Source organism: Natator depressus, chromosome 8 (assembly GCF_965152275.1).
Source record: "Natator depressus isolate rNatDep1 chromosome 8, rNatDep2.hap1, whole genome shotgun sequence".
Classification (NCBI taxonomy): domain Eukaryota; kingdom Metazoa; phylum Chordata; order Testudines; family Cheloniidae; genus Natator; species Natator depressus.
The window spans coordinates 73,942,598-73,960,117 of NC_134241.1; the positions used below are offsets into that span (position 1 = coordinate 73,942,598).

Consider the following 17,520-nt stretch of genomic DNA (forward strand, 5'->3'; position numbering starts at 1 on the left):
TATGGAGTCACAGATATTGCCCTCTGTTACTCCGATCTGTCTCGCCACCCAGGTGAGCCTACTTTTGTGATAGATGGTTCCTTACACCAAGAATCACAGAAATATTCAGGTTACTCTGAGTCCCAAAGGACCAGTCATTTACCCCATGTCAGTTGCAGCTTAGATCTCACACCAAGGACAACGCTTGTAGCCAAACTATATAAGGATTTATAAAATAGGAAGAAGAAACCAGAGAGTTATTTAAAAGGTTAAAGCAGGTAAACTTATACACAAATGAGTTACGATCCTAAGTTTCAAAAGGTAATACAAGCTTCTGTAATCAGCAAATTTTGTATGTCCTTTAGGGCTAGCACGGGCTAAGCAGCTGGGGATCTTTTGCTTTTACCTAGAAACACTTTGCCTCCTACCCCCACCCCAGAATTCAAGCAGCATAGAGATAATCAGCTCCTTCGTGTTAGGAATTTTTATCCCACTCTTGCCATGTGCTTTGAGTTGCAAACTCAGCTGATGGGAGGAATCCACTAGCATGAATCATCTTCACAGCAGACAAGCGAGGGAGAGAGCAGAACAACAAACATCTTTTGTCCTCTTTAACATGCCACAGTAGTTTGTCTAGTGTCGATTGACCTTGCTTGTTGGGAAGGACGTGATGCCTTCTGTTGATAAGCCCTTCATGCTAATTAACATCTCTCTCCTATCTGGTGATTTCCACAGTCACAGGCTCACAATACAGCCACTCAAACATTATCTGACAATATGGGATACAGATGTTATAAGTGAGATTAATGCATCCAGCAACCCACAAGCATTCAATAAAGTCTAAACACATTCTTATAATTCTAATACCTATTTTAACAATTCTAGCCCACAAGTGAGGCAGACTGATTCCAGATATGTATTTGTTAGTGTTCATTTGAGACATGGGGACTCTGGTATGAGTGGGCACTGGTCTGACCACTTCCCAATGACCTTTTAAGAAATTCCATTTGTTTCACTGTTCATACATTAGTGGTTTCACCAAAATCTACATACCAGTACCCCTAGTATACACTATTCACAGGCAAAAAATTGTAATCTGAAGTTAATCTGTAAATATTTATCACTTTAATGTGGTTGGGGAAGGGAACTTTGAGAACATTATAGTTCTGTAGTTTTTGGGTCCTGTATCACCACCAGTCTTCAGACCATATTTGGCCTTTAGTTACACACTATTATATTCAAATTCTGCTATCAGTTACAGAATTTGGAGTTATATAGGTGTAAGTGAGGCAGACTTTGTGTGCAATTAGAACTTAATCATGGTGTATCATTGGAGATGTAGTCCAGCTGGGGAACCCATCCCATAGAAAAGAATGGGGACATGAGGAACCTGAACGACAATTCCCATGGGGTACTGTGGCAGCATTTCTTAATCAAAATTTTTCAGTTTTTGTAAATTAATTTTTTTGAACCACAGTCAATTTTCTGTGGCAAGGAGACACTTTGTGAAAAATTGTCAAGTCAAAAAACAAGTTCTGTCAAAAAAAGGTTTTGAAAGAAAAGTCTTGACCAGCCCCAATTGTAATCTTTCATGTTTTTCTCAGTGACTTCAGCATCCGATTTGCTAAGTTTACCGTAAACTTTTTTTTTTCCTACCAGCTGATTTTGATATGCCACCTGGATTTGATAGCCAAATAGATTTTTTTTTTTCTGGCTCATGCAACATCATCAGGAATAGATTCTGCAAGTCAAATTATGCCCTTCGCTACCTTAAAAAGACAACAATCCAACTATTTACAATACACATTACTAACAGAGCTGTCCCAATTCATCACCATGTTCATTTGCTAGTACAGTACGTTGTATCCCCATCCCCTACCCTTCAGCTGTTTGTCTTTAGATTGCAAACCCTTCGGGATAGGGATTGTTTGTACAATGTCCAGCATAATCAGTGCACCCACAAAGCAGAGTTTCACAGGTGTTAGCTTATGGCAGAATCTGGTTTTGTAGTGGGTACTTAACTAATAATTCTGTTCATGTTTGAATTAGATTAGAAAATAGCATATTTTCTTAGCTGTGTTGCTTCTGCAGTGGCAACAGGAGTAAAAGTAGGAAAAAGTGAGCAGATCAGACTTTTACACACACAGATAGCCAGATCCATTGGGATAGAACTTAGAATGTAAGTCTTTGGGGCAGGTCCCATGTCTAATTACTTGTCCACAGAGTACCTCACACTAGATGCAATATAAACAAGGCCCTATGCCCAGGTACATGAAATTTGCCACAGAATCTGAGCTTTTGCTTTAAAAACGTGGGGGAGGGAAAGGAAGTTTCCAACCCTTAAGTAAATTATTTCCACCAAAGATAACCTTCCAAATGTTAACAAGAAATGTTGTCTACCTGAATGTGCAGAGTGACCACCTGAAGCAGTCAGAATAAGAGAGGTTGAACTACCCCAATCATCTTAATAGGTTGTTGACTCTGAAATCTAGGTATAATTAAAATAGCAACTTTAATTATTTCATTGCCCATCATTTTAGCAGAAACCTACAAGTATAGTCCTTATCCATTGTTGGAATTACTAGCAGGGGAGCTGGGATGGGGAAATAGGAGTCCAAGGGCTTGTCTACACTACTGCGCAGGTCGAGCTAAGATACGCAACTTCAGCTATGTGAATAGCGTAGCTAAAGTCTACGTACTTAGATCTACTTATTGCGGTGTCTTCACTGCGCTAAATCGAGAGCTAACGCTCTCCCGTTGACTCCGCTTGCGCTCCTCGTTCTGGTGGAGTACTGGAGTCGACAGGAGAGCGCTCAGCGGTCGATTTATCGTGTCTATACAAGATGTGATCAATCGACCCCCGCTGGATCGATCGCTGCCTGTCGATCTGGCAAGTAGTGTAGACAAGCTCTAAGCCTTCTTCACCCCCCACAAAAATATCAAGTCACTTCCAACTTAGCCTGCAAGAGGGAATGAAAGAATATGCACCTTCCCCATGTGCTATAATCCTCAACCTACATGCCAAAAGCTCAACCTTCCTCTTATCCAGCAGTTTAAGCCTTCAGTTTTCTCTTGAAAATTTGATAGTGCAATTAACATGAAATAGCAAAAATAAAACAAGGAATACTGTGCTGATTGTATTATTTCCAGTAAAAGACCCCATTGTAGTTTATCTGAAGCTTGCTACATACTTCAGTATTTGTTTATTTAGGTTGGTTACATTTTCTTTCATAACAGAGTGTAGCATATGATGTAATTCTGTCTTAGTAGTGCAGTGTTAACGGCCCAGTTTTGAGAATAATTTCAACTCTGGTTTATAAGGAATGTAAATGCTGCTATAGGAAGGCAAAGGAAGTTAGGGGGTTCAACAGCTAATTTCCTGTTGTGCATGTCAGCACAACAGGATGAGTAAATCCTTTTCCTTCCTGGACCAGCAGTTTAGGACAGAAACTGTGTTCTATGGCTTAGCTAAAAACTGATTTCTAACATTTTTTCTTTTCCAATTTGAACAGACTGGTATATGGACCGAACTTAACAAGATTGAGCAAAATTTCTTAAAGCCTTTGCACACAGGACTTAATATGTCAAAAGCACATTATGAAGCAGAAATAAAAAGTAAAAAGGCAAATAGACGAGGTTGGTTGTCTCCATTACTATCCTTTAGATGTGTCCTTTAGATGTGGAAATGGTGTGAGAAAAATGAGTGAACACTATGTAGGTTGTATTTTAGATAGAAGTATTTGAAATATGCTGGGTTCAAAATGATCACACAACAACCCTGTAGATACCATATTTGTCATTTGGAACTACTTTCATAATGTAATAGGGGTCAGAAGCCAAATCTGTGGGCTTTGTTTTCATTACTATGCTTTCTTCAGTTTTTCATCCAATATGGACTATTTATCAATTAAAAGTAGCCATTATTCAGAGTCTGTTTATTTCCAAGTGCACATACATGTAAGCCTTATGGAAGCTAATAGAAAAATACATGTGATTCGGAGATTGTTTCAACATGAGTGATATCATGTGGACATTCAAAAATTGCTCTGCACTGCTACTTCTGACTTAGTGTTCATGCAGCCTTCAGAAGCAATGCAAACCAAGAAAGGGGGATGGATAAAATATGGAGAAGCTAGTAGCCTTTGCTTAAACAATAAAATTAATATCTAAGTGGTAGATAAATTAAATCATGGGATCGGACCTTCTCCTGCCATCTTTTTACATGTGTAACTATCTATTATTCAAAGAAAGTTGTATAAAAAATGGATGACAGGATTGTGCTATGGGAATTCTTGCATTTTTCCATTTTATGTGATTTGCAGCTTCATAAAATTGTCTTGTAGTGTAATATAATATACCTCTTGCTATTTTACTATAGTACAAGATTTATCTTTTGAAATCCATATAGTAATAGTTCATATGCAACACTTACTATAGAGAACAGCCCAATAGCTTAGTAATGCAGTGACCTGCCATATGGAACACTGAAGCTATAGGAGCCACCTCAGGTCTACATTCTGTTAGAATTCAGCGCTCTCCATTCTTAACTCTTGACCAATCACTGGATACACACATTTAACAATTTAGAATTTATAACTGTAATAGAATGAAGATGTTAATTTAAAAATTAGAACGCTCTGCTGCTCTATAATATGTTCTTTTCTTTTGCAGAATCTCACAATTCTAAAGCAGTTTGTTCTGTAACAGTTGGCGGGGAAAAGATGCCTAACATGACCACTGAAATGCAGCTTCAGGTAAGTTCATACCTTTTTCCAAAGTTATGTAAATGCATTTAGACTGTTGTTGTTGTGGGGTTTTTTTGTTTTTGTTTTTTTACCTGAAGGCAAGTGTACATTTAGAGCTGACTGGGGGAAAAAAAATGTCATTGTGCTAATATAAATAACATGAATTTTTCTTGACATTTCAGGTTCTACATTCAGCTCTTTTCACATTTGATTTAATAGAAAGTGTTCTGGCCCGAGTAGAAGAACTCATCGAAGTGAAAATAAAAACCATAACATAACAAATATTGGGGGTCAAATGAAGCACTTGATGTCGTAAATCCTAGTGGGTTTTTAACTCTTGCAGTACATTAAGACACTGGTCATTATGACTTTACTTGAACGAGACGTTATCAAGCTTTAAACAAGTTTGTTGAAGAATTATTTATAAAAGGCTGCTAGAATATTTGCAACTGCTGTTCTTTACATGTCTTATTACGTGTCTTTACTATAGAATCTGATTAATGGAGATAGTCAATGTACTAATTTCAACAAAATATCCCAAGTTACCCTCTCATTGAGTTTGCTGCAGTTTTGCTAGTGTTTGCATCTGCTTGGCATAAGATAATTATATTTTATTAACCTTTGGAGAAGAGAGGATGTTTTTGGTGTGTAGAAATAGCCTTATGTTTGCATTACCTAGAACCCAATAGTAATGTTTGGAAAGTTTTGAGATCCACAGATGTGTAAATACTAGGTATTATTACTGCAATTAATATTGCTAACCATACTTCTAGATTAATAAAGACTGACTGTAAACCAGGACTATCCATACTGGAGATCTGAGCATAGGGATTTGTGGACAAGGGGAAGCCAGGCTTCAAAAAGCACCTCCAGGACAAAACAAGATAAGTTTTAGAACTTTCCACAGTGAAAAGTAATATACATAAACAAGACAGTAAACATATTTTTTGTAAAGAGAAACAAGAATATAATTCAGTGCATAAATTGTTAATTCATAATATGGTCTAAAATATATGGACTTGAGCGAGAATCTACTCTAGGATCATTTTGATTATTCTTATCCTCCCTAACTATGAAGAATCTCCCAAAGAGGTGTTTAAATGTTTTGGAAAATAACAGATCACTTTGCAATCAAGCTAAAGTTAAGGCACTTGCTTTTTAATGCTGTTTTATTTAAATTGCCCAAATTGTAAAAACAAAACATACATAGGGTTTTAAAAAAAAATCTCTTAACTTTTCTCCAAGTTAGCAAATTTGGTATAACTCACACTATCTAGCATTGAATATCACAATAAATGTTATGTAAATTTTCATTTAATGCATTAATTATATACACAAATATTTTTTAACTGACCATTTTTTGTATAGTTGCTGTATTTTTTTTTGAACAGACAAGAAAAACATTTGTATTTTGTTTAGAAATGTAACTCCAGAAGTTTTGAATAAATCTAATTGGTACTAAGTTAGTTACAATCCAACTGGATCTTGTGAAGCATTTTCCAAACTGGACTCTGGTCTATGATCTGGGCTTTTGCCATTAGCATTCTGTAGCGAATGTTGTCTATTTGTGGTTTGCAGGTGATCTTAAAAGGAAAAAAGAAATATGTGACGCTACTTACAAATATTTTGATTAAAAGAGAATTAGACAGTTTGGGTAAAGAAATACTGAACCATTTACTCTTAATATAGTACAACTGGAAATTACGAAGAGACTGAGACCAGATTCTCTCAACTGGGTGTCTGGGGGTGAGGGAGAAACAAAGGTAACAGGGTAAGCCACCTTGGGGTGCCAGGCTGATCCTGAAGCACAACTTAAAGCAGCTGTGGGACTGATTTGTTCATATTCTGATAACATCCCACAAGGGGTTGTTACAGCTGCTAAGGATTAGCTAAATATGGTTGCTCCCTGGCCACCCCTCCTGCACTGGGGACAGGGAGAAGTGAAACAGCAGTCATTATGCATGTTGTACTCCAGCTGGGGTTCCCCAAATGGGGGAGTCTTGAGGTAGCTTATTCAACTGGTTTGAGGCTGCTTTGCACTGGCAAACTAGTGCAAGTTGACCACAGCAGGGGCCAGATTCCGGCCTTAAGATTTAGAACTGTATTTTAATGGCCACAGATAGGTCTGGGCCTTGTGCTAACATCATCCCTTACATGGAACTCCCATTGAAGTCACTGGGACATTAGTGAAGATCAAGTGCAGGAGAGCTTCAAATTTGTAGGATCAGCAGTAGGCCTAATTTTATTTAACACCTTTGTAGTTAACACTGAATTAGGATATGGTGCAGAACAGATTTTACAAAAAGCTAGAGGTCTGATGTACAGTGGTTACTATTAAGATGTCAACATTTAATAGTTGTCACACTGTAGTACATGAGATGCCACAGTTATTTTATAGACTCTAGAATAGAAAATAATTGCAGTATCTTACGCCAGACTATTGTAACTTGGTAAATGCTAATTTTGTATACGGTGACCACTTACGAAAAGGATAAAATGCAAACTAATATCTGGTTTGCTGCTGTTCCTTTTATTTTTCATACATTATCGGAGTGCTGTTCATACTATTATAATTAATGTTGATTCAACATTTCTGTAGAAAAATCATTAAATAGCTTCTGCATATGCATTCATCTTTTCAAAGAAAATTCATGTTTACTTAAGCATGTCAGATGTGTGGCAGTTGCACAGATATAAAGAACACAAATGGCTCTGTTGTAGTTGTTAGTCTATAGAGTAGATTTATACAAGTAAATTCATAATTGATTGAAGTCACCAAGCTGCTATAGTCTTTAGGTTAGTAATTTACTTTAAGAAGATCTTGAATATTTACAGCCTGATTTTGATTTCATGCTAGTTTTACACTAATCAATGAATGGAGTCACTCCTGATCTACAATGGCAAGTGAGAGCAGAATTAGGCCCTAGATCTCTGTCATTCATCTTTATACATGCTCATAAGACCTTTTAAAGCTATTGTTAATAATAGTTTTAAACAAACATTTGAACTACAACATCAGACTTTGGCTTGTGTTATTAGAACAGTAGGTATTGTCAGGACTCTGATCAACGTAACAGTAAGCTACAAGCTCAGTTAAGGACAAAAAATTAATTTTGTAATTCATTGCTTTTGTTGGTTAATGTATTTTTTTTAAAAGCTTTCATGGGTAATATTTGTTAATATATACCACAAGACTTACCTTGGCTATAGTTAGCATGAGTTTAACTATTTCAGCAGTGTTATGAACTGGAATTACACGTAAATTACTGCCCAGGAATCTGCACATCAGAATAACCATAGTTATATTTAAAATATATATTTACAGTACATGACAGCTTAAGGCTGAAAAACCCTTCTCACATTATCCAAGTAATATTTCTCCATCCGAGCATTTTCCACAAATTCTGAACATCTGGGCTGCTGTCCTCTCTCTGCATCTCATGGAGGCAGTGTTTTCGCACCACATGGTCTGGCCATATCCCTTCTGCTCCTGCTTGCTGCCAGATTGTCTGCCTTCACAGCAGCAGACAGTTGCAGTTTCTTTGCCTTCTGCCCTTCTTCTGTTTTTACTTTTCTACCCAGTTTATTGGGCAATGGGGAGCAGTGTTCTCCCTCCTCAGCATTCTTCTTTCTCCCTGGGTCAGTTAACCTCTGGGGGGTTTAACTGTCCCTGAGCCTTCACTGCAGCGTCTCCCTGCTTGCTCCTCTGCACTTCTTTCCTACCATACTTTTGTTTCATAACCCTCCCTACATCTCACTACTTTCTAGACGTCCAGAATTGTAGGAGATGCTGGGCTTCAGAATGGAAAATTTCTTACCAATACTTCTCTTCCTGCTAGCAGCGTCTCCCACAATTCTACCTGTCCTGGTAGGGGTCATGAGTCAACGGTCAGATATTAAGTTGAATCATTACCATATGACTGTCTTCCTTGGTCTAATGTACATAAGTACTTCATTATCTCTGGAACATTGTTAATGATGTTATGCAAGTTTTACAATTTGGGAATAACTTATATGACAGCAAGCAGAAGCACAGGGTGAGTGTCCAGACCATGTGGCACCAAAACACTGATCTGCCTCTGTGAGCTGCAGAGAGGAGAGCAGCCCAGATGTCCAGAATTGTGGGAGACATTGCTACCATAAAGGAAATTATCAGTAAGAAGTTTTCCAATCCTACTTCCTACGCTCACCACCAGTGCATGCAGAGAGTTTGGGGTTTTGTTTTGTTTTTAAGGCAAATGGAAGGTTGACACTATTCCTACATCCCGCTTCTCTTCTCTCCCCCACTCCCACCCATGCGTCTCCTGGTCCTGTATTTTATGAGGTGTTGTTACAGGAGAGAAGCTCCCTTCTTTCTCTGGAGTGCTTAGTGACAGAGACCCAAGCCCTATTCCACTTTGCTTGAGATAAAGCTCCTTCAGCAATTGTGTGCTCAGGAAGGATTGAGACTGTAAGCACTGCTCTGCCATGCCAGTTGCAGAATTAGTTTTCACTCTCAAAATGCCAGTAGGCAAGTGGATTTGTTGAGGATGGTAGTAGATTACAGTCAGGTGATTGAAAACACTAAGAAATAGGTTTAAATCTAAACTCCCGTACCTTGTCACTGCACTATCCAGACAGAATGTGCTACCTGTCAGATATACACAAAACAAGAGGATAATCCTGATAAGAATTTCACTTTAAAAACACACTTATGTTGCTCAGAGGGGTGTTTTTTCCCACCCCGACTGACATAAATGTTGCCAACATAAATAGTAGTGTAGACATGGCCTACGTGTGAAAAATCAGGGCGACACGGGATGAGAATGCTTTAGAATAATCAGAGATTTAATCCAAATAAGTAGCCAACTGTTCAGATATGTATGGCTCCTGTGACCTTCCTTCTTGTGACTATAGGTAAGAAGTTTTACAAACCAGTGAACAAACATTTGTTAAATATTTCTTCATGCAGACAAGACTTGTTACGGGAAAGTTGTGGGTTTTTTCGAAATTTAAGAAAAATAGCAAAATTTTCCAGTCAGTATTACAAACCTAGAAAAAAGAATCGCTAAATATATTACGTAGCACTGAAGTGATTGAAGAAAGTGTTACTTGTCATGCTTTCAAGAGTGTCCCATGTTGTCAAGTTGACTGACACGTCAAAATGATTTTGAGAGCACTGTTTTGCACATTCTCCATTAATAAGACAAGCCAGCATTACAAACATTAGCCTCTGGCTAATTTTCCACTAGATGAGCAAAATCAAATTCACCTGTGTGACGATTTGGGAAATCTGTCTGTAGCACTTACGAATTCTGGTTGATATTATGAAGTTGTTACTTTGTAAAATTGCTGTATCATGGAATGCCTCTAGGTCTGTGTATCCAGACCAAGGGTAAGAGCAGATTGTTAAGGACTGTCCACATCTGAATAGGTCTTACCTGGGAAGAACAAAGGAGTTACTGCATACTAGGAGAAACTAGTTCTCCAACTTCCCTCACCAGTTTGGGGGGAGGGGGGCAGGGTTTCAGTGTCTGGCGTTTAGAGAGTGGAAAATTCCAAAATATAGGATGAAGAAGCCAAAGTGTTGAGGGCAGCCTTTAAAAACCATAGCGGGTGAAGACATGCAGGCAAGAGTAAGGGGATGGATTAGCCTAGGTGAGAGAAGGGTCCATGTTTCAGAATGCAAGCCATGCATTTCAGCAGAAGGATTCTGGCTGCCCCTGACAACTCTGACCCCAACCCAAACAGTGCTTTGGAGTAGTGGGGAAACCGGGAAATGCATGTACAGTTTATTTTTTTTGTACTGAGGTGAGTATTTTTTGTGTGATTAGGTAAAAAGCAATGGTGTTAGAATCCTGTGCAAAGTGTCCGTGTTTTATGTGTTACACTGTAGGCCCAGGAGACCCACATGGCTAAAGTTCTGGGACGGGGTGAATTTAAATTCTGGGTGGAAGTCTAAGGGCTTAGCACCAGTGGTGGATTTAGAGTTAGTGGGTCCCTGTGCGCAGCTTCATTTTCTCCCCCCCCCCCCCACCTTTGGGATTCAGCCAAGAAAAAGAACATTCTCTCTTATCTCCCCCCCGCCCCCGTTTTTCATTCTTTCTGTTCCAGGCCAATGGGAGCTGCGGAGTTGGCGCTCGGGGCAGAGGCAGTGCGTGGACACACCCTGCCCTCCCAGGGACCACAGGGACATGCCGGCCGCTTCTGGGAGCAGCATGGCACAGAGGGTGGGAGGCAGAGCAGGCAGGGAGCTGCCTTAGCCCTGTTGCTGGCATGTCTCTGTGCACCCCGTGGGGAGAGGAAGGCAGGAGGTTTCCATGCGCTGCCCAGGGCAGGGGTAGGGCACAGAGCCACCTACCCTACCTGCCAGGGGCGTGCAGAGACGTGCCCCGCAGCCAGCCACTTCTGGGAGTGGCGTGGGGCCACTGGCCACAGCATGCAGGCAGCCTGCCTGCCTGAGCCCTTCTGCGCCACTGGCCGGGACTCAGGGAGGTTGTTAAGTGAGATTTGTCCTGCACTTTGGGGGGAGCCCTGTCATTGGGGGCCCCGTGCCACCACACAGTTTGTTTCATGGTAAATCTGTTCCTGCTTAGCACTGTTTTTAAGGACTCGGTAATGAGCTGTGAGGCTGCAGCTCTCAGGAGGGGGATACTAGACAGAGGGTCTGAACCCTGAGCATGTGCCTAGGAACCCCAAGACAGAGCCTTGGCTCTGTTGAGACTCTGGAGACTTAAAACACCTGAGGATTCAGCAGTTGATCACCTCACAGCAGTCTGGCAAGTGTCCAGCTTGGCATGACCTTTGAAAATCTGTAAATAGGACCTTTGTGCAAATATTCATCAATATTACATCTCATTATTCTTTAGTAATAAAAATACTGGTCCAATTAAAGACATACCTTTTCTGAATCCTGAATATTAAATCCCATTCTTTTGGTCCATGCAAGGCAGCTGACAAAAGCAAAAAACTATTCCGATGAATGTTTATGAACTTCTCAGTTCTGACTAAAAACAGTTCTCCTCCTGTCTTAAACACGTCTTGTGTGTCTGCCAATAGAAATGCAATGCCTAGAGAAGAAATTGATTACAATGCAAGCTCAGTTTGTTACTTCAAGCTAGTAATGAGGTGTAGCCTTCTAACTACTAATAAGTCATCAATAAGCAGAACTCCCAACTCAAGCATTACTTTAGAAGGCAAAGGAATATAAAATGTGAGTCAATTCGCATACCTTGGCAGTAATGTGCAAGCCAATGGGGATGGCCAGAAGGAAATAATGTCACAAACTGAAAGACAGCAGCTGCAGTCACCAGCTTAAGATTTGGTCATTGAAAATCTACAACTTAAGATCAAATTACAAGTTTTCTACTTAAATGTTATTTCCATATTAACATGTGGATGGGAAATCTTGAAATCCACAAAAGATACAGACAAATTCTAGGTATTAAATGGAATGAAGTTATAACAATTGCCAAGATTTGTCAGACTTCAACAAACCTTTATCTCTAAAATTATGCAGAAAAGAAGCTAGAAATATGTGGGGAACAGCTTAAGAACAAAGACAGAGCATCTGCAATGGCAGATTTGCCATTGGGCGCCTAAAGGAACATGGAAAACTGAACATGCCAACTGAAAGAATCCCTTTGTTGAACCATCCTCAGACAGGGAAACTTCTGAGACTTAGCAACATAGAGGACCTGCAAAGAGCAGCTCAGGTTAGACAGGTGCATTGGAAACTAATTCATGCCTCATGCAATGTTGATGGCACAGAAAGGGTTCAGATTCAGAATAAGCAGAACTATTTTGTCTAAGTGTCACTTTAAACAACTAAAGTGCTGTTTTACTCTGAAAAGCAACTGTAGAAATAGTAATATGGGGTTTCACGTTTGTTGATTTCCTGTGATTTCCTGGTCAAATCGGCTCATTTTACAGAGACACATTTTTTTTTTGTAACTGCCAGCTCAGAAAATTTGACTTGGAAGATTAAGGTGAAGCTGGTTTTCTTTTCACACATCGTCACCCCTAGTAAAGGTTTGTGCAGTGATATTATCTCAGCTAGATTCAGTCAGGTGTGACTGGGATTCAGTAAACTGTTTGATTAATGCACAGAACAAATAGAATCCAACTTAGTCACTCTTAGATGAATGGCTTCAGTAAAGCTAACAAGATTAAATAACAGCAGATTTTTTTTTTTAAATCACAAAAGTCATTAGGTACACATAAGGAGCTGTTCTGTCAAGTAAGATGACATTTTATATAATCACTTTTCAGAGTACAACTGCACTTTAATGCAATAACTAGTATCTGATTTCTAACCACAGCCCCTCTTTTCCTCACTTCCACTCTTCTCTGATGTTGGCCTCTTGAAAAAGAAAACACCATCGCACTTTCACATCCACCATTCCAAACTATATGACATTTCTGCAATGTAGCTTTTGTACAGTTTCTTAGGTCTACTCTGTGCTACTGCAAGAGGATCTGCTCCTATACCCCGTTAGAATTTCTGGTGAGTTCTTTAAGAAATATGTGCTGAATTCAATTTACTGTACCGGAAAGAGAAAAAATCATGGATCCATTTTCCACCGAATCTGAATATCGAACTCTGTGGTGTTGACTCTGTAGAGATGCTGAAACTTCATGACTCTAAATAAATGTAAAAAATGTATTTTAAAACATGCTTGCAATCATATCAACTGGACTCTTAAAACAGAGTCTGACTGTTAAAAGGTCTTTAGTACCTTAGTTTAGAAAATATTTTTACTCCAGTAGCAGTAATGATTTTAAACAGTTTAACTGAACTTTTGCATAATTGATGAGAATATGAAAAAATTTCATAGCTGCAATAATGATTTAGATGTGAAATAATGGGGTGACAATCCTCTAATTTTTTACCTCTTCCATTATAACCAGCCTGTCTACATTCATTTTGTCACAGGAAACACTTGCATAATAAACAAGGAAACTTCACAAACAAACGTTTTACAGTCAAATCTTTGTTTTTAAAAATGATGCATAGAAGGAAGATTTTCAGACAGTAGAAATGTACACACTAGATGTTTGCCTGCAATTAAGTAGAATGGTTTGAATGAATCAATATGGATGTCAGCATTTTACTTGAAGGACAGATAGATCAGAAAAGACTGCTCTGGACAACATCCTGACCACAGGAGCTTCATGGCAGAATACAAAATGCTTAGGAAAGCAAGATGACAACACTATGCAACAATGTCATCTGAAGAATGGGGTGAACTTGTGCATATTTTTCAACCTGCAGGTTGAATTTTCTAGTGGTCTAGAAAAAAACATCTCAAACAATTGCACACATTGTGGACTGTGACTTTAACATGCTCAAATCAGACTTCAGTCTCCTCAAGAGTCCAAATTTAAACCAAAAATTGTGCGCCCATATTTGAATCTCCTAACTTATTACTGTAATTTATCCAAAGTATTAATACTGTATGATGGAAGAGATAAAGTCTTCAGGGGGGAATCTAGAAGACTACAATATCCTTGCTGGAATGACTTACATTGATCAGCTGAAAAAAAATATCCATATAGTAGTATCAGTGCAACAAGAAAGACAAGGGTTAGGAAAACATTTAACTCACAACAGCAGGTAGCAGGAGTACCAAACGCAAAGGGAAATAGCAGAATAAGAAAAAACATGAAGAAAAAGGTAGGTCTACAGTAGCAACAGGTTTACCAGATAAGTGACACACATTTTCCTGTATCTATTATATACTTTAGCATTGCATAAAATATTTTCCTGTTATAAAATCTTGGAAATACTTGACAGTTCAATGTTAGTTGACCAGAGGTGCCAATTTTCTAATGTGTCGGGCGGTGCTCCACCCATTCCCCCAAGGCCCCATCCCTTCCCCGCCTCCTCCTACCCTCACTCTGCCCCTGTTCCACCCCCGCCATGCTTTCTTCTCACTTTGTTGTGCCCCCTCCCCCACGCATTCCCTGCCCTCACTTCTCCCTAGGGTGACCAGATAGCAAGTGTGAAAAATCGGGACAAAGTGTGGGGGGTAATAGGCACCTATATCAGAAAAAGCCCTGAATATTGGGACTGTCCCTGTAAAATCGGGACATCTGGTCACCCTACTTCTCCCCCTCCCCTTCCAGCACTTCCTGTGGAACAGCTGATCATGGCAGGTGGGAGGCACTGATTGGCATGGCTGCCGGAGGGTGGGAGGTGCTGGCGGGAGGGGAAAGAGCTGATTGGGGGGCTGCTGGTGAGTGGGTGCTCCAGCCTCAGAGCATCCCCAACTCCAGTGCCTATGTAGTTCACCAATAACTGGTATACAGTACCTGGAGAGCTGAACTCATGATAACAGTTGTGATCCATCTTGCCTTTTCCTGCCCACCACTTTCTGCCATTGTCACAGGGGTCATTAATATGTCTTCAATGAAATCTCTGGTAAAACTTTCCAAAAAGCTTAAAGAAAACTAGAGAGAGAGAGAGAACAGAAATGTCAGCCGCCAACTGAAGAGAACACAACTGTAATAAAGGACACATATTAATGGTGCTTGGTCAAGGCACCAGGGGTGCCTAAAGACCCCAACTGAAATCAGGGCCACAATGCCTGGGCATTTTACAAACACAGGGTAAGAGATAGTTCCTGCTCTGAAGGGTTTACACTGTAAATCCACAAGGCAGACCATGGGTGGAAGAAAGAGCTACGAGCAGATTATTGGGAGCTGAAGCACAGAGAGATCAGCTGACTTGCCCAAGGTCATGTATAAAGTTTGTGGCAGGGCCACTTGCCCAAAGATTTCACAATCCAAAATCTATTGTGTTAGCTTTGAACTAATAATTTAAAAAAAAAATCAGTTTGTTCATACTAGTGTATTACTGTTTTGGAGAAATGTTCTTATAAGTCATATAAATATTCTGTATCTGCCCAAGTGTGGTGGTTAATAAACACTGTAAATATTGTTCCCAAAGGAATCTGTTGCATCTATGACCGTTTTGTTATAACTGTCCTACCATTCAAATGGCTGAGGTGAGAAGGACTAAAGAGAACTCTGCTTTGGAACATGTCAGCAGTGTTTCTAACAATCCAATTTCCTCCCAAAACCTATGAAGAGGTTCAGTGACTTGGCAAAAGTCCCAGTGAATTGCTGGCAGAGTGTGGCTTAGAATTTAGGATTTCCTGATGTTTTATAAAATAAATTACACATCAGGGAGTGTAGCAGGGCTAAGTGTGCTTCCTTCACATGACAACAGGGAGTGAAACCATCATGAAATGATTCAGTGGATACATTTTTCAAAAGTGCCTACATTATTTAGGAACCTAAATCCCATTTTCAAAAGGCAGTTTTGCAATTTTGGGCCATTTTCACATAGGTGCTTTTGAAAGTGTTACCTCAGGTCTCCTCCATGGCACAGCGCAGGTCACTAAGCTTCTGAGCTGACCCATAGCCCTTCTCCTTGTTGTTCGCATTTGTATTTTTGAAAGGTATGTCTAGGTTTGACACATTTAATAGACCATACCTTCTTCACCCGGGGTAACTTTACTGCGAGGAGGCTGAGGGGCCTAGGCAGCTGCATCAGGAAGCCCTGAATCCTCCAACCTAGCTCTGCCATCGATCTGCTGTGACACTTTTGCCAGTCACTGAACTGCTCTGTGCCTCAGCTCCCACCTGTGAAAAGGGGATGAGGCTGTTGCTGTACCTCACAGGAGGATTGTGAGGCCTGCTTTGTAAAGCTGTGGGTAGGCTCAACCCGGTCCCATGTGAGGACTGGTATCAGGCTCCCTTTGGGGATGTTTCTACCTTTCCCAGTTAGAGGCCACCCTCAGGTCTGCTATTTTAAAGAACATGACAAGGCGCAGACCTCAGACCCTTGTGAGGCCTCCTAGCCACCCCTCCCCCCAACACATTGCTTGTCGGAAGGCACTCGGAAGGCGGGACTTGGGTGTCTAAGGCAGCTCGAGATTGGCTGGCACTCCATGTGCAGTGGCGTCAGATGAGTCAGTGCAGCACCGCCACACTGCTGTGGGCCCACTGTCTGAGCAAAAGCCAGCTCGGGGGTCTGCCAAGGGGAGGCAGAGGAAGAAAGGGATTAACTGGAATTTTGAGCCTTCTAGCTATTCAGGTTACGACCTAACTAATTCTGCCCTTTTTAAAGGCCCGGCTTCGTGGCCACTACTGAAGCAAGTGGAAATGTAGCAGGCAGAATTTGGGCCTGTGTTTGAGGGCTCCTCCTCCTTTTGGTACCACAGCCACTGGCACCTGGACCAAGTCATGGAGTAACTTGAGACTTTCCTCTCAGGTGACATGCCCCAATTCAAACCCAACGTCTCTCTGTGATTCAGGAAGTTCAAAAGAAAAAGCAAAGAAACTGCAATTATTTTATCACCAGGAAGATAATCTCTGCCTCTATGTGAAACGGGAAAATGGTGGAGCTCAAGAACACAACTGTTTCTCTGCACTCTGTCTGGACTCTACTCCTCTCTCTTCTGTTCAACATTGTTTTCTGATTGAGGGGCCTGTGTCCCTGGGTGAGTCACCACTGGAAATCCTGAGACTTTGGAAGCCACCCTAATAATGTCTCTATAAACCCAAGTTTAAGTCTGAAAGCCTGTGGCCATACAGGTATGAATACATGAGCTGCTTGAGAGATACAAAGAATTGCTGATTGCAGGCAGAGATATAGGGGAGCCCTCAAAAATACAAAGCAGTAAAATGACAAAATGATGAAATTCAAAAATAATTTAAATTTTCTCCAGATCAGGGAAAACAAAGAAAAAATAACAACCAACCCGTGCTGTTACTGCGGTGATGGAATGTTCCAAATATTTTCTCTCTC

At 40.3% G+C, this 17,520-nt stretch overlaps 2 protein-coding genes across 3 annotated transcripts in view; one reads left to right on the forward strand and one right to left on the reverse strand.

Annotated features, from left to right (window-relative positions):
- The window catches only part of GLMN (glomulin, FKBP associated protein), a 45,805-nt gene extending 38,513 nt beyond the window's left edge, over window positions 1–7,292 (forward strand). For both annotated transcript variants that reach the window (XM_074961336.1, XM_074961337.1), the window contains 3 exons: window positions 3,492–3,615; window positions 4,651–4,733; window positions 4,907–7,292. In XM_074961336.1, coding sequence (XP_074817437.1) covers window positions 3,492–3,615; window positions 4,651–4,733; window positions 4,907–5,002 — 303 coding nt within the window. In that variant the 3' untranslated portion in view covers window positions 5,003–7,292. The remainder of the gene's footprint in view (window positions 1–3,491; window positions 3,616–4,650; window positions 4,734–4,906) is intronic.
- On the reverse strand, window positions 6,188–15,122 carry C8H1orf146 (chromosome 8 C1orf146 homolog). Its single transcript, XM_074961338.1, has 5 exons — window positions 15,018–15,122; window positions 13,253–13,346; window positions 11,605–11,773; window positions 7,924–8,002; window positions 6,188–6,307 (listed from the first exon to the last, which is right to left on the reverse strand). Exons 1-5 carry the CDS (start codon window positions 15,099–15,101, stop codon window positions 6,188–6,190), a joined length of 546 nt encoding a protein of 181 aa, XP_074817439.1. The 5' UTR covers window positions 15,102–15,122.
- Between the last annotated feature and the right edge of the window lie 2,398 nt (window positions 15,123–17,520).